Source organism: Mytilus trossulus, chromosome 14 (genome assembly GCF_036588685.1).
Source record: "Mytilus trossulus isolate FHL-02 chromosome 14, PNRI_Mtr1.1.1.hap1, whole genome shotgun sequence".
NCBI classification, from domain to species: Eukaryota; Metazoa; Mollusca; class Bivalvia; order Mytilida; family Mytilidae; genus Mytilus; species Mytilus trossulus.
Window position 1 is genome coordinate 66,161,492 of NC_086386.1, and position 16,628 is coordinate 66,178,119.

Here is a 16,628-nt window from a genome sequence, read left to right on the forward strand (position 1 = left end):
TATCTCCCAATTGATACAATATTCCCTGGCGTGCAGTTCCTATCGTGGTTTCATTGATAGAGGGTTTCTACTAAGAAGGAAGCTATTAAACCAGCTAACGGTATAGCCTTGAAAGTCCATGATTAAACCAAGAGTTCCAAATGGTGAATTTAAAAATCAGTCATTGATAACTTAAAATTCTTTTTTCTTGATTTAACCTTGTTTAACGGTGATAGTTTCTTGATACTTTATTATCTGCTGCGCTTAGTTTTTCTATAGTTTTTCCTGAGTTTTTTTTTCATATCCACGGACACCTGCGGTTCTTGTAAACGGAACAGATACGTAGTCGATACCGGAATTTTTATTTTCGCTGCCGTTTATTTTTTCAAAGCGTTTATCGGACAAAGACGCGCACTTTTGCCTTATTCAAAACGTTTCTTTGATATGCGTGTTGCAATGGATACAGAACTATAAACAATATATTCATTATTTATAGAAAGTCACAATATATATATTCAATTTGCCTTGCAACAAAGCTCTCAAAAATGGATGGTGATTTCGAACTTGAAAAAATACGACAGGAAATCCAGCAAGAAAAGCAAATGAAGTAAGAAAATATGTTTTCGAAGACAAATGTTATTGAAACATTCTTTCGAACGGCATTCCTGAACGAATTTGGATACATGTCAACTCGTACTCAACCAACTCGTACCCTATTTTTATCAACTCGTACTTCTACTAAGTCGTACCCAATATTTTTTAAGCATTATAATATAAGTTTTCTACGTTCATATCCGCACTTTAAGTCTATAAGTATTATAGAATATATACATGTACCGATTTTTTGCTTTCATTTACTTCTCTTTGTTTATTCTTCTTTTAACAAATCCATTCTCTTTTTGTAGGTATGTTATCCACTAATGACCACTGATTAGTATATTGTGTATACTCATAATTATTTTAATGTGCATATATATCAAATAAATTGCCGTCCAAACAATTTCAAGCAATCAATTCTAAGGAATAATAATGATTATAATGATTAGCATTGGATATGTTTAATATATGTTCTGTTTCAGTATTTTGAACTATAAAAAAAATTAAACAAAGAGGGGGTAATCCATATATTGACATATTTACATTTTATTGTCTTTTTGGGTGGATGAGGGGTGTTTCTATCTCGGATATATGATTAGGTCAAGGTTGGGGTAACAGAAAAGCAGCGGCACCCCTATCAATTAAGTATTGAAAGGTTTTCCTTTGTATTGTTCTTATATTCTTGTAATTAAACAACAGCTAAGATATTTAAGGGCTCCATTGTTTTATTAACTTAAAAAGGCCAAACCACAAAAATATGAAATATGTAACTGATAAATTAAAGATAAAACTTTTTAAAAACATTAAATCTAGGACTTCATTTTTATCAATGTATCTAATTATTTAATCCAACCCCAAAATAATTAAATATAGAAAGATTAATAGATTTTTATGTATGTATTTCTTATCAAATATTATTGGATGCCGAATTGACTTTAAATGGGTGACGATTTGACTAGATTCTGATTTAATCAGGTTCCGATTTAACTTTTTCTATGGGTGCCGATTTGACTTGTACCCCTTCCAACCTTCCTGAACATAAAAATAAATCCTGCATAAAATATTGTCCGTCTGACAAAATATCATATAAGATATTGTCTACTGAAACTACTTCATAATGAAAAACTGTGTAAGACTACATTTGTATTTCTTATGAAATATTGTCATATTCAATAAAAATTTGACATCTTTTTCTGGACAATAATATCATTTCACTATGCCTCTTTTTCCTTTTCACCATAAACATCTTTTCATTATTATACCCCTGCTTTAGAGTATACTGTTTTTTTACCTCTGTCTGTTTGTCAGTCCGTCTGTCAGTCCGTCTGTCCCATGAATATTTTCGTCACATTTTTCTCAGAAATGTAACAATGCCAAGATTTCTGAAATTTAGTTTCAGGGTTTAAATAAGTCAGCTACTGCAGTATACTGTGGGATGCATTTCAGATTCATCACTTGACAACTTCCTGTGTACCCAACACTAAGACATATCATTTTACACATGATGGCCATGCAAGTTGAAAACTTTCGTTGCATTTTTCTCATGATCAAGAACTACAATGCCAGGATTTTTGAATTTTGGTTACAGGGTTAATACATGTATAAGTCAGCTATACCATGTGATGTTGTTTTTTTCTCTCTGTGATCAATGTTTACAATTTAGCCCAAATCTCATTATAAACTGCAGTACTTTTAGACATTTGAACATTCCTTTGATAATTAAGTATAAAACATTGCAGTTAGACATGTATATAAATGTCAGGTATTCTCTGACCTTGTTTTACAATCCTTAAATTCCAGCTGCCAGTAATCCATAAGCAACTTGGCTTGAGGCCCCCCTCATAACACAAAAGAACCTCTATTGTCCCAGAATCTTAAATTTTCTGATATATATTGTGTCCATTCATATACAAATCTATAACTAATCCTGCCTAATATAAATGGCCCTTGCTGTTAATAAAAAATTTATAAAACCTCCCTTATGAAGGCTGGAATTGTTCTTTGACCTAAAATGGTTTACCTTTACGAATTGTGACTTGGATGGATGGTTAGCACTCATACATTTGTACATGTACATGTACCAAATCTTCTTATATCTATTATTTTAAGGTACATTGTATTCTTTTTAAATATTACAGAGAAATGTTGGAGCAATCTGCAGCTGAGTTGAGAGCTACTGTAGAAGAACTAGAGAACAGATATGATACAGTTGACAATGAAGGTAATTCCCCGGAAATTTTTGTCGGTGACAGTTTAAAATTTTTGCTGAATTAAATGCTACCCCATGCAGTTAAAGATATTCACTTTTAAAGTATATTGTTGATAATTTCTCCATTTGTTATCATATACATTTGAACATGTCTCCATTTGTCTGTTGGTAAGCATGTACATACATGTATGTATGTCTAAAAATTTAAATTCAACTAATGGTACAAAAATGTAAGTTTGCTCCTCTGTTTCAAAATAACAAGCTTTTAAAAAGACTGTTATAATACATGTACATTGAAAGTATTTTTTTGACTGAACTTAAAAGAGACTAAAAGAATGAAAAGTCAATGTTCTTGTTTTACTTTCAAAACCAATGAAAAAAACCAAGGATTTAAATTGCTCTTTCAACTATGTATGCAAGAAAAATTATAAAAAGAAAAGAAGGGGTTAGTGAACATCAATTTTTTCGCATGGATAAAACCAGAGGATTTTGAATATTTGACAAAAAGTCAAAAACTGTCAGGGCGAACCACCATAATTACTTCTGATTTGTTGTATTTGTGTTTTGATAAACAAAAAAAACTACGTTGATCTTTTTGTATGCTGTTGTAAATAGAAGCCTTAAAGTTCTACTTTTTAAAAGTTCATATTGGTTACTTTGATTGTAAAGTTGTCCTCCATTTTGTTACATTTAGTTAGAAAACCAAATGCAAATTGGGTGGATAACATAATATCAGTATTGCTCTAAGAGGATTGTTTTATTCAAATTTAACTCTTAGGAATATATTATGATACATGTATCTATTCACTTTTGAGAAGTGACTTATCATATTTTTACTATTGACCATTCCAGCAAAAAATATAAGTAAGTAAACTCTGTATTGCTTGTTATTATAGCTGACTGACTTGGTGTTCAACTACAACTGTATCTCTGTACTTGTGTACACAGAACTAGAGATAAATTAATAAGGATGTAAATAGCTTAAAACTTTCATAGTTAAATAGTTAAAGTTTTACAGTTATTTAAAACCGGTGAACCTATATTGTCTCTTTTTAGTACAAGTGCAATAATGAATATTCCAGACCATACGCATATGGTCATGACCATATGGTCATGACCATATGGGTATGTTCTCATATGGTCTGGGTAATTAACACATTTACTTTAAATACTCATAAACTCTTCATAAGGAATGACCCTTGTTGTTGTTACACCATTAAAAAGGTTATTTTATTGTACAAATGTATTTTAAGATAACAAAAGATTAATTGAATAAAATTAAGCAGTTTCACACAGTACATTTTACTCACTAAGATTTGTAAGTACAATTAGCAGATGTCAAAATCAAATGCACAAAGGAAGTTTTGTTACTTTACGTATACCAGCGTGGTTGACAGTGCATCTGGTAATTTACCACGTTTATTGTGTAAAGTAGATGACATCACCAGCAAGGACCATATTTTACTTAAGTTGTCCTGTGAATAATATGTACTGAGATCATGTTACATTATTGAGATCTAAAGCTTCTTAAAAACACTGTAGACACATCAGAATGGCCTGTGACCTAAATATCCCTGCACACAGTCATAAGAAGGCTAGTTTCACTTGCAAGCAAAATGTGTAACCGAAAAGGATCGTGTACATAACCAAGGTGTGCAAATGCAAAAAAGCTATGGTACCGTGTGGAAGTAAATGTCACCCTAAGCATGTATGCAAGCATACAATTAGCGATGAAAACTAAAATCAACTGACTGTGGCATCTATGTTTAATGTTTATGTAGCCTTTCAATTATAAAATTAATACATTTCTATGTAACCCTCATTTTTTTAAGATAAAGTTTATTGTATTATTGAAACGTTTCTAATGCATATTTGAAAACATCTCTATATGGTCCAAATACTCATAATGATCCTGCCTGTGAATAACCAAACAAGTATATTTCCATTCTCAATTTCATATGGTCTGCCCATATGAGTATAAGCATATGGTCATGAACATAGGCGTATGGTCCAAACACTCATAATGTCCATTACAAATACATTGTAGTTGACAATCATAGGGTTTAAATGTGAACTGTTCTAATAATTGATGAGAAAATGTTAAGAAATTTTAACATGAAAATATATTTTAGAGATATGTAGCCCAGGCAGATCCAGAGAGGGGGCTGGGGCTCCCCTTTTGTTTGAAAAAAAAATGTTGATTATATATATGGAATCTCTAGAGCACAGGAACAGTCCTCCCTTACAAAAAGTTCTGGAACCAACATTGTGTAGTCAGATAAGCATTAGCCCTCGTTTTAGTTCAGATTAGCATTACCCGCTAGCCCTTGTTTTAGTTTGTTTGTGATATTTGATTTCAAAAACATTGTATGTAAGTTGATTTATTAACTACTTTGTCTACAATGTAATAATTCCATCAGGACAGAAGAATTCCTGTGAATGCAAGTGTATTTAGCGAAGTTGTACTTTGCCAGTTTTAAGCTAGTAGTGTAAAACTGTTTGTAGTCAATTCAAATTATTGCTCTTGTTTTATCTTTTTTTGAAATTTTGTTGACATCATACATTGTAACATTAGAATTTATAGCATTATACACCAAAAACATTTAATGGACCTTCTGTGATTTATATGTACTTATATGTTATCATTTTAATGTAATTTATTTGTTAGTTTATTTTGTACATCATATTTATATATAGCCATTTGTATAATCTTCCTAACCAACCAACAGCAAATAAGATTTTCAATTATGGTATTTCAAGTGAATTCAGATTTGAAAGTAAGCAAATTCTCTTCTCTTTTGATTTTTTCTGCATGATGTTACCTTGATGCTTTATATCTTATATGCAGATACCTTATATAATGAGGTTTTTGTCCATCTAATGTCCTTGACTTTGTATGCAGATACCTTATATAACAAGGTTTTTGTCCATATAATGTCCTTGACCTTGTATGCAGATACCTTATATAACAAGGTTTTTGTCCATCTAATGTACTTGACCTTGTATGCAGATACCTTATATAACAAGGTTTTTGTCCATCTTATGTCCTTGACCTTGTATGCAGATACCTTATATAACAAGGTTTTTGTCCATCTTATGTCCTTGACCTTGTATGCAGATCCCTTATATAACAAGGTTTTTGTCCATCTTATGTCCTTGACCTTGTATGCAGATACATTATATAACAAGGTTTTTGTCCATCTAATGTTCTTGACCTTGTAAGCAGATACCTTATATAACAAGGTTTTTTGTCCATCTAATGTCCTTGACCTTGTATGCAGATACCTTTTATAACAAGTTTTTTGTCCATCTAATTTCCTTGACCTTGTATGCAGATTCTTATATAACAAGGTTTTTGTCCATCTAATGTCCTTGACCTTGTATGCAGATACCTTATATAACAAGGTTTTTGTCCATCTAATGCCCTTGACCTTGTATGCAGATACCTTATATAACAAGGTTTTTGTCCATCTTATGTCCTTGACCTTGTATGCAGATACCTTATATAACAAGGTTTTCGTCCATTTAATGGCCTTAACCTCATACATGTAGTTCAGAGACTGCTTGATTTTTTTTTTGATTTTTTGGGGTCATGTAACTTTCTCACTTATTATGCATAAGCATAGTTATGGGTTTCTTTGAACAATTACATGCTTGTTGGTTTTATTGTTTGCAATGGTTAACATTTTCTAATATTGGGGCAGTTTATATCTTACTGTAGGGTAAAACAGTTAATGTATTATTGGCTTGCAAGTCAATATTCAACTTGTGTGAATCATTATTCACCAAAACTTTTATTTTGACCTTGGTGGAGAGGGTTTGTGTCTGTGTTGAGCATGTGGTCTATTCGTTTAAAGGGGAAAAAATGTCAACATTTAAACCTTTCATGGACTTACATGTACATTGTAAACATCCCTCAAAATATCTTACTTACATGTACTTGTAATTAGTTTTATCTTTTTAAGGAAATGAGTGGAAAACCAGGTATGAAACTCAAACAGAAATAAATGAACAGCTTGAAAGACAAATACTGAATTTACAGAATAAAGTACAGGAAGCAAAATCTAATCTTAAAGATGGTAAGTATTTATATGTCAATTAGTACTTCAGGAATCTGAACAAAGCTCCAAACAAACAAGTGAAACTGATTCTCAACTTTGATCACAAAGTTATGGTCTTTGTTTGCTTCATGTGTTAGTATAGAAGTGTCACATATGATGTTTTCATATAGAATTTTTTTAATGAATTATGTCAAACAGTTCAACGTTGTTTTTGTGTCCACACACGGACGTGAATATTGTTTGTCATCTGTTTACCGATATGTTACTTTGCCTCTGCTCCCAACCTATTTGACAAAAACTTATCAAGATTACAGAAATCTTCAAGCAAAAACCTTCAGTAGTTTCATATAGCTTCCAAGGGATAAGAAATCACACTGTTACCCAAATTAAAACATTAACAGTTCAGTCTATTATAAAATTTATTAAAACAGCACCATGGTAATAAATATAACACAACTGTGCATTGATTTTTATTTATTTGCCATAATGTTGTGGTTTGTCTTCATTTAGATATTCCCTCCAATTAAGAATTTTTTTATTTTTTTTTTAAGCAAAATTTTCAGAAGACATTACCCATTTTGTGTAAAACCTGTCTATTCTTGAAACATCAACGATAGATTAATTAATATTATTTAATACAAAAAAATAAATATTGAAGTTGTACACCTGATAAAAATAAAATATTTGAGGAGTATTTTCTTTCACATTCTGAATATTTTTGAACTATTGCCAATAGTACAACAACTATAAACCTAAGGTGCACCAGGCCAAATTTTAAAAGTAAAAGCTCATCAAAAGTTTAAAATATTGAACGTTTACAATGTTACCGTATTCATATATAATTATTTCTTTTGATTTTTATTATAAAGATGAGAATTTAAATGCATCTTCCAGTGTTGAACAAAAGAAAAAAACTAATGCACTTGAAAGTAAACCCCTCCAACATAAACAAGAGAAAATTAAGTCAAAGACAAATAACACAGCAGTCAAAGGTAAAATAAAGTGTGTGAAAAACTAAATAAAAAAGGCATGGTGTTAATTTTAATATAAAACACTAGTAACTAACTTGATATTATAATTGAAAAGTTGTAGCACAATAATTGTGAAATTTAATGGTACCATTTGAAAATTGGCCCTGAAAGAAACGACTGTCTGTTACCATTATCTATCAAAGGGATATTTACAAGTTGATGAAAGTTGTTTATTTCAAATGGTTGAAAAGTTAGACAGTACATGGACATATCATATTTGTATGCTCAATGAGTCATTGTTCAGCATAATACAGGTTTGCTCTTCTCTGTCAATTTGTAAATTCTTACTTTAGTAGTTTTTGTATATAGTTTGAATTATCCATTTCTCAGAAAATTGAAATTTAATATGTAATGCCAATTGTAATTTATTACTGCAGTTCTGTTGCCTGTTGCATTGCTGTCTTAGCTCCAACTTAGTAATAATTAAAAGGGCCAGTTAATCATAATTAAGAATAATCTCTCACATATATGGTCTAGTTCAATAGGTTTTATATGCTACAACAGGTCAATAAGTCCACCAAAAAAATATCAAAGCAAACGGCTGTCAGACATAAATGTGTTAGCTAAATGGTTGATATTTCAAAACCTTGTCATCTGCACCTTAGGCTGAGAATAAACATGTAAAACAAATAGAAGCTCCAATAACCCAAATATTATTCATCAGCATAATTTCAAATCTGTTATTCTAAAAGTCAAGTGTTTATGTGACAAAAATATCATAAAAATGGCATTGCGTTTTTTTACCCTCATATTATAATACATGTAATCACTTTCATAATGACACCTAGCAAGAAGCTTTATGAGGGCGTTTTGTAGCATAATGAAACTTCAAGAACCTATACAATATTGAGATCACAGGTCTTAAATTTTGAACACTCATTGGCATTGTTTTTCTTTTGTGTTTGTATCTGGAAGTTAAAAATTCCATTACAGTGTTACAGTATCTAAATTGTTTACTATATATAGTACATAGAGTCTGTTATAGAAAGCATGCTGCAATTTAATCATTTTAAATTTTTTTTAAAAGTTTAACAACATTGTTGCATGATTTAAGCCTTTATTTGATATAAAATTGAAGACTAAATTCAGCTGTAACTGGTTTTGTTTTAATCTAATAACATGTGTATTTTGCTGTCAGATGACTTTTTCCCTGATGGTAGGGTACGACCATATCGTCGTACAGTGCGACACAGAACAGGTACATATTTGTACTTTGGCTGAATATTGCTGTATGAATTACTAAAGTGTTAAATTGAATCTAACCAGTATTGAAATATATGTTAATAGACTGAAGTTTTTCAAGTGTTTAAACAGCCATTAACATTTGTTTTCTTGATGAACAGGAGGTCATACAAAAGTAGCAGAAATTTAGAGTTTTCAAGTCTTTCAGATAATAAATCGTTCACAATCTACTGGGTTGAGACTTTGAAGTGTTGTGTTGTGTTGTGTTGTGTTAATTATTTTTCAAACATTATTGTGTGACTATTATCTCATTTTATTTCTAACTATTGATAATATACCACTCTGCTCAGAAATTACATCTTTCTGATTACTGTTTATATTTCAAATTCTTTTTTGGTTAAGTCTTGATAAACTTTTTCCAGTTCAGTACAGTGTAAAAGGTGAGATATCACAATATTTTTATATATTTTTTATGCTAGAGACAATTAAATGTGTGACTTTTATCATTTTATAATGTTTTGTGATAGGTAAATTAGAAATATATATGTATTAGCAAATGTTTTTACATTAACATATTTTCAAAATAATAATTTTTTCCAACTTCTTAGAATTTTTGAGGATGTTAAGTAGTTGTATAATCATAAAATGTTTTAACTTTTAATAACATAATATTCAAAATATACATTAGCTTATTTTTCTAATTTTGTTGGTATTATTTTCTTTATTCGGTAAATTGAATTTTAGACATTCATTTGTCAATTGTTTGCCCTTTTATCAGATAAGTTTATTGAATGGATGTCTAGATATTGATTTGTCCTTCCATCTGATAAGTTCAGCAGATGGATGTCTAGATATTGATTTGCCCTTCCATCTGATGAGTTCAGCAGATGGATGTCTAGATATTGATTTGCCCTTCCATCTGATAAGTTCAGCAGATGGATGTCTAGATATTGATTTGCCCTTCCATCTGATAAGTTCAGCAGATGGATGTCTAGATATTGATTTGCCCTTCCATCTGATAAGTTCAGCAGATGGATGTCTAGATATTGATTTGCCCTTCCATCTGATAAGTTCAGCAGATGGATGTCTAGATGTTTATTTGTCACTGTTTTGCTTTTCATCTTATAAGTTCAAATGTTCTTTAGATGTTTATGTGTCCATTGTTTGCCATTTCATCTGATATGGCAGTAATTCCATTCCCTTTTCCCTTATTCAGTATTATATGATTGATCCCATCATGCAATATAAATTCTACAGTGATTTAAAAAGAAATCATAATATAATTGTCACATTTCATATATCTGTACTTTCAAATTACTCATTTAGAAGTTCTATAGTTAGAAGGGTATCCTTGCAATCAAAAGACCAAGTTTGTTAGGACATTGTTGTGGTATTGGGTATATATATATATATAATAAAGTACCTTTAACAATATAGGAATTTGACTGCTCAACATAAGGTTTTGGATTTCTTATATTTATGGCTCAGAATAAAAGTTTTTAATTTCCCTGCTCTTTAGTATATGTCAGGTTAGACCTGAGCTATCATATTTCACAAGTAGATATGTATCTTCTAGATATATAGAAACAGCTTCATACACAAGAATCATGATTATATTTTTGCTAATGTACTTATTCATCATAAGTTATTTGAGTTCAACATTAACAGATTAAAATATGCTATAAGCTGATGTGTTAAATCACAAAAAAAAATAATATCTCTAGCATTTTTTCAGAAATTTGATATTTTTGGTTGTGTTTTGATATGTAGTGTTACATTAAAATTTCAGTACGAACTAGAGCAGGTAGGAACTTACAGTCCCGTTCAAGTATGATGAGTAATTCTATTCAAGGTTCTGGGTCAATAGCTGACTCCAAACCTGGATCAGCAACAACAAAATCAACAGGAATTGAAATAAACATTGCATTTAGTCCCAGAGAAGGTAACAATACTACTGTGGTCACCTTTGTGGTCACACAACCTTTGTGGTCACATTACCTTTGTGGTGGTGCATTCTTTCTACTTTTAGTCAGTATGGTAATTTTGTCATTGTAAAACTTCTTCAAACAACTTCTCTCATTTTGTACAGTTTTCAAAATTAACAAAAACAGCTAACACCAGTACTTTATAAAGCTTTACCAAGCTAGTATGAAATAAGTTTCACTCAATAGAAATTGAATATTGATAGCTAGTATTAGAGATATCAGTTAGTTGAAGGAGATCGGCAGCTTTTTGGTTTAGCTGTTTTAGGTTTTTTGAGATAACACATATTGAAATAAGCTTGATGAATAAACTTTTGAATTATAAACAAAACATCTGTTTAAGATGGAAAAGTTGATTTTTTTAATAATGCTAGTAAAATCAATTGTTTTCTTATTAAATGGGGAATTTTGATTACAATTCAAACATGTGATAGACATGATTTAGAACTGTAGATCTCTTTTATTAATCAGCTTCTCTGCTGGAATATATAAAGTTTAATACTTGAAAACTGTACAGTAAGAGACTACACTTAATAATGCATTGAGTTGTTCACAGTATTAAAAGGAATCCTGGTTTGTAACAGCAGTTGTCACTTTTCGAATGAAGCACTATATGTCACAATCATGTAAGATTCATTCTCTTAGATTTCCAGAAAAACAGGAGTCTCATGAAGTTAATGAATTAATAATTAGTTTTGTCTATTTGAATTCCATTATTGTTACATACATTTCTATGAAATGATCTTTTAATAACTGACCAATACTATGGTGATTCCAGGCTTTCATTCTGTTGTATTTATGAATAAAAGAAATTGTTGAGTATATTTCAGTGTCAGTGAGACTTCCCTAAACACAAAAACTTTCAAAAGACACTAGAAGATGAAAACGAATCAATTAACTCAATTGGTCTTTTTTTTTATTTTCATTTTAATGTTAACTGGTAAGCCAGCTTTGATAAGTCATGGAAGGTATAATGTTGTGAAATGTCCTTTGACAAATTCCCTCATTTCATTGTTTTTGGAGAACATTAAAAATTGATACCAAATTCAATGATTGACCATGATTAGTTAGTTTTAAAATTTCTCCTCTATGCAGTTTATATAATGGCAAATTTATCAAAACATGAATGGTCTGAGATTTTTTGTTTTGTGGGGTTGGGATTAATGTAATAGGATATGGTGTATTAATTCATTATACAAAATCCTTACATGCTTCAAACCCAAATCAAAGGGAAATTTGAATTAACAATTGGGAAACTTTATACCATACTTTCATCTTCATGTGTGATCAGAATCAAAACTTGCATCCAATATTCTGTTCTTAATTTAGATACGAAAACCCTGTATAAAGATAGAACCTTATATGATCTATTATTATGCATTGCTCCATTAATTCATTACATATGTTCCATTGAGTGCTTAGAGGTATCAAACTTTCATTTTTTTCTCTGACACTTTATGCCAATATCAACTTATCATATCTATCAGAAAAACATATCAGAAACTTTTTATAGAAATTTGATTTCTTAAAGATATTTTATGTGCATGTAGTTTTTGATTGTTCATTTTTTTCTCAGATAATGTGATTTTAAGTCTTCAAAGACCATTTCAAAAACTGCTGAAGGCGAAGTGTACGTAATTAAACTTCACAATGGATTTTTTTTACGAATTCTGCTTGTAAAATTACACCAGAAAATGAAATAAAAAATGGGGTAACTGTTTTCGTTTTTGAGATACGAGCCGTTGAAATTAACTACATGATACACCAAAATTACAAAGGATAAATAGGGAAAATCATCAAAATTAGCAGATATTTTTACATTAGCGAGATTTTCTATTTTATTGGACAATGGATTTTTTCTAAAATTGATATACGATTTAAAAATGAAAGATGAATCCATGGGTGCAAAGAAAGTCCTTAGCAACCGTATTAGTTTTTACGCTACTCTTTGTTGAAGTTTAGTTTTTTGGCCGGAACATTGAAATTATCTGGTAACGTCATTGTCTGCAGTAACGTCGCCACAATTTCTACGTCTATTATACCGTACAATGTTGTAGCAATGGCGTGCGTGTGTATTACCCATCTTCCTATGTATTACAAATGATCTAACGCTATAATTTGATAAAGAAATAAACTATCTAATTTTAAAGAATATTTCTGTCGCAAAAGAAAATGCAAGTTTGTAAATTAATTTACCGCAAATGAAAGAAATTTACCATAGACTCTAATTTCATCTTATCTATATTAGAATGATTTCCGAAACCTTTTTCAATGAATCAAATATCGAGTTTGAATTTGTCCTGGTTATCACAGTGTTGTCAGAATGAATTGATCGGCTTTAATACTAAGATCGGGTATACACCTCGATTTCAATCTTACTTCTGCATGTTTGTATTTAAAAAAGTAGACCTATTTTCTGCATATTTTTTTGTTCGTCATTTCTGCATGTTGTTAATCTGAGGATTTGCACACAATATAGTCTACATCATAAACCTATTTCATGAGTCATGTTTACACGCATGCTAAAGACGCATCTCTGCCAAAACATATTTTATGTTACAAAATTTCCAATCTCGATCACTTTCCCTTTTCTTTTACTAAATGACAAGGAATGATGTTTGCTGAATGAAGTTTCAGTAACATAAGAAAATATTTGTTTGTTCCATGCATCATTTGTTAAAAATCCACATTTAAGGATTTAAATTGATTGATTGATTGTTGGCTGCCTAACGTCCAGTGGCAAATATGTCATGCATGTTCAGGACGAGAACAAGTTAATAATAAATACAATAGGAAGTTTTGTTCATAACAGAGGCCATCCCGGATGATGGTCTGGGAAATTTGGAGTGCCACTAGAAATGTTTTAATGCCGGTCGGGAGAAGACCAAGCGACCATATTTCGTTTCCCCAGTCACCCTTGGGGTAACACGGATTTAAACAATAAGCATAATGCATACTATGGTTCTTCAACTATTTTAGTTCTTATACATCCGTGGCTTTAAAATGTTCTGCCTTTAGTGTCCCTTATCTAGGTTAATCCAGAAAACCGCTTCATTTCATTTTATCTTCAGAATTTTTTAGACGGCAATGAATTTAAAAAGAAGGACTCGCTTATATATACATTTTTTTTAAAGTAGAAAAGATCGGAGTAATTGGTATAACTACCAGTCGCAGATATTTCATACATGTATATTCAAAATGAAAACCTTACACCTGATATGATCCTTTTGAGATCGACGAACCTAGTCAGTGCAATAACGACGGTAACATACCCATGCAGTGTTATGAAATAAAATTTGTGTAGGGGAATGCTTTGAATAGCGATGAATATATGTAATGTAATGCTTTAAATTAACTGGTGTAAAATTAATTATATAAGAATGCGACCTTATGAGAATTATCATGTTTGATGCTTTAAAAATTTACCTAATAAAATGTTACAAGAATGTACTCAGTGTATATAATGCACGGAGATTATTCATACTGTATTGCTACACAGGTTTACCTAGCAAAGTGCCGTACGAATATAGCCTCTGCATAATGCAAATGCACAGCTTTCCTATTTATCTCATATAAAACAATAAGGAGATGTGGTATGACATCCAATGAGTCAACTACCCGCCACTGGTTAAATGAAGTCGACGTAAGCAATAACTATTTTAAAACAACCAAACTCTTTTCAACAATTAAAGGGACAAAAACATAATGTGTATGCCACAAAAACCCCGATATGAAAAATGCAAAAAATTTCCAACGAGAAAATCAACAGCCTTATTCATGAAAAAAATAGTTACGAAAAACAAATACCATGCTGCGAAGTAAAAGACTTGAACCAAAGTGAATAACAACCAGTAAACTATTAGTCAGATAATACAAATCTTTGGAGTTTGAAATGATTTACATTCAACGATTTTTATCGAATACATTTTTTTTTGGGGGGTGGGGGGTCAATGTTGATAATAAATAAAGTAATATCCTATAAAAAAAAAAACGTTGAATGTAAATGATATGAAACTCCAAATTCTTACATTTTTGGACAAGTAATTGGCAGATCCTTACGGCAGTTGGACCCCCTTTTTTGGGCCGATCAATGCATTTGAATGGGGACATATAGTTGGAACCCCCCTTTGTCCTGGGTTGGGGCCCCCCTTTTTTTAATGGCTGGATCCGCCCCTGCTAGTACACCACGGGCTTCTCATTTCTTGTATTATGATCTATTATTATGAACTAAGTAAAAGCATAGAGCTGACTGATTGCGAGATCTTCCTGGGTAATCATTGAGGTCGTTTATATGCATCCCTTGCAGTAGACTTCCGTTAAATTAAAAAAAAAATCTTTTAAAATGCTATCGAAATGTATTTTAAAAAAGTCTGAACTTATTTCACCTCTCATTCCACTAAACATTAAATTACAGCTACAACTGCCACAAAACTTTCCTGACCTCTTTTCTTTAACTGTAATGATATTTTCTACTCAATCATAATCTTGAATTGACACCTATTTGGAATAACACGTTACTCAGTCAAAATTAAAATTTTTCTCTAATTTGAAATGATGCACACAGGCACAATAAAAGAAAACAAACTTTGCTATCTCTTCGAAATTGGAATTTGAAAAAGAAGAAATGACGTGTTATATTTTTATCATACATGAATCATGTGTATTTGTACTTTCAATTTTAATTTGGTTCTAAATTTAGATTCAGTTTTCCCATAAATTTCGGACGGAATAGAAGACACCTGTTTATTTTCTGCACATGTATAAAAAATTGAAAACTGGAAGTTGAATGACATAGTTTTTACTTATTATAAGATAAATGTTTAGAGTGATCACTTTTTAGTTTACTATGAGTATATTTTTGGGGCCTAATTTGTTAACTTTCGTCTTTGTTCTTCCGACTTGTAAGTGTTGCCCTAGACTAGTGGTCAAATTATATATTCTCTTGGTATCGTCTTATTTTCTAAATTGATATAAAACATGTCCTTAAATTTTCATTTGCACAAAATACGAACATGTCAACGTTTTTTTAATCTAATAATTAATTTCACATGTCATTCAATAATTGTTTGGTAACCTAAAACTTTATGTTGAGTACTGTGTGTTTTTGTTCAAAACTACGGCTTTTAAAACGATATTGTTGGGTCAATTCAGGTTTAATTTTAATTAATTTGATATCAATAGAAGTAGAATCATCACATGTTTACTTATTTATAATTCTGTTGTGAGGCGTTTTTACAATCTGTTGATATCATAAGTTTTTACACGAAATGCCTTTCATGTCCCATGCGTCTAAAACAAAAAAAATCAACTAGTATTAAAGTCAGGCTGCACGAAACAATAGAATGCTTTGATTTCTAAATGGATAAATTCAGATAGTTTCTCATCATCTCATCATCATCATCATCTTCCAATAATGATCAGGAGTCGTAGACGACTGTAAATATTGACTCATGAATAGGTTTTTTAAGGCAGCACGGGCGTGCTTGTCGGATTTATGATTGACCGCACGAAGTAATTTCTCTTTTGTGTGTCCTTTCTTGGAGTAAGGGAGATAACTTGCGTTACTAACGTCGAACGTTATCACTTT

The 16,628-nt window shown here is 30.9% G+C and overlaps 1 protein-coding gene across 9 annotated transcripts in view; it reads left to right on the forward strand.

Moving 5' to 3' along the window:
• The first annotated feature begins 393 nt into the window (after positions 1 to 393).
• The window catches only part of LOC134697421 (coiled-coil domain-containing protein 169-like), a 57,474-nt gene continuing 41,239 nt past the window's right edge, over positions 394 to 16,628 (forward strand). For 2 of the 9 annotated variants that reach the window (XM_063559691.1, XM_063559690.1), the window contains exons 1-5: positions 397 to 586; positions 2,715 to 2,797; positions 6,751 to 6,864; positions 9,482 to 9,499; positions 10,849 to 11,001. In XM_063559691.1, the coding sequence (XP_063415761.1) occupies positions 525 to 586; positions 2,715 to 2,797; positions 6,751 to 6,864; positions 9,482 to 9,499; positions 10,849 to 11,001 (430 nt within the window). In that variant the 5' untranslated portion in view covers positions 397 to 524. Of the gene's footprint in view, positions 587 to 2,714; positions 2,798 to 6,750; positions 6,865 to 9,015; positions 9,076 to 9,481; positions 9,500 to 10,848; positions 11,002 to 16,628 lie in introns of all 9 variants that reach the window. The other 7 variants (XM_063559688.1, XM_063559692.1, XM_063559693.1 and 4 more) reach the window with 7 other exon arrangements.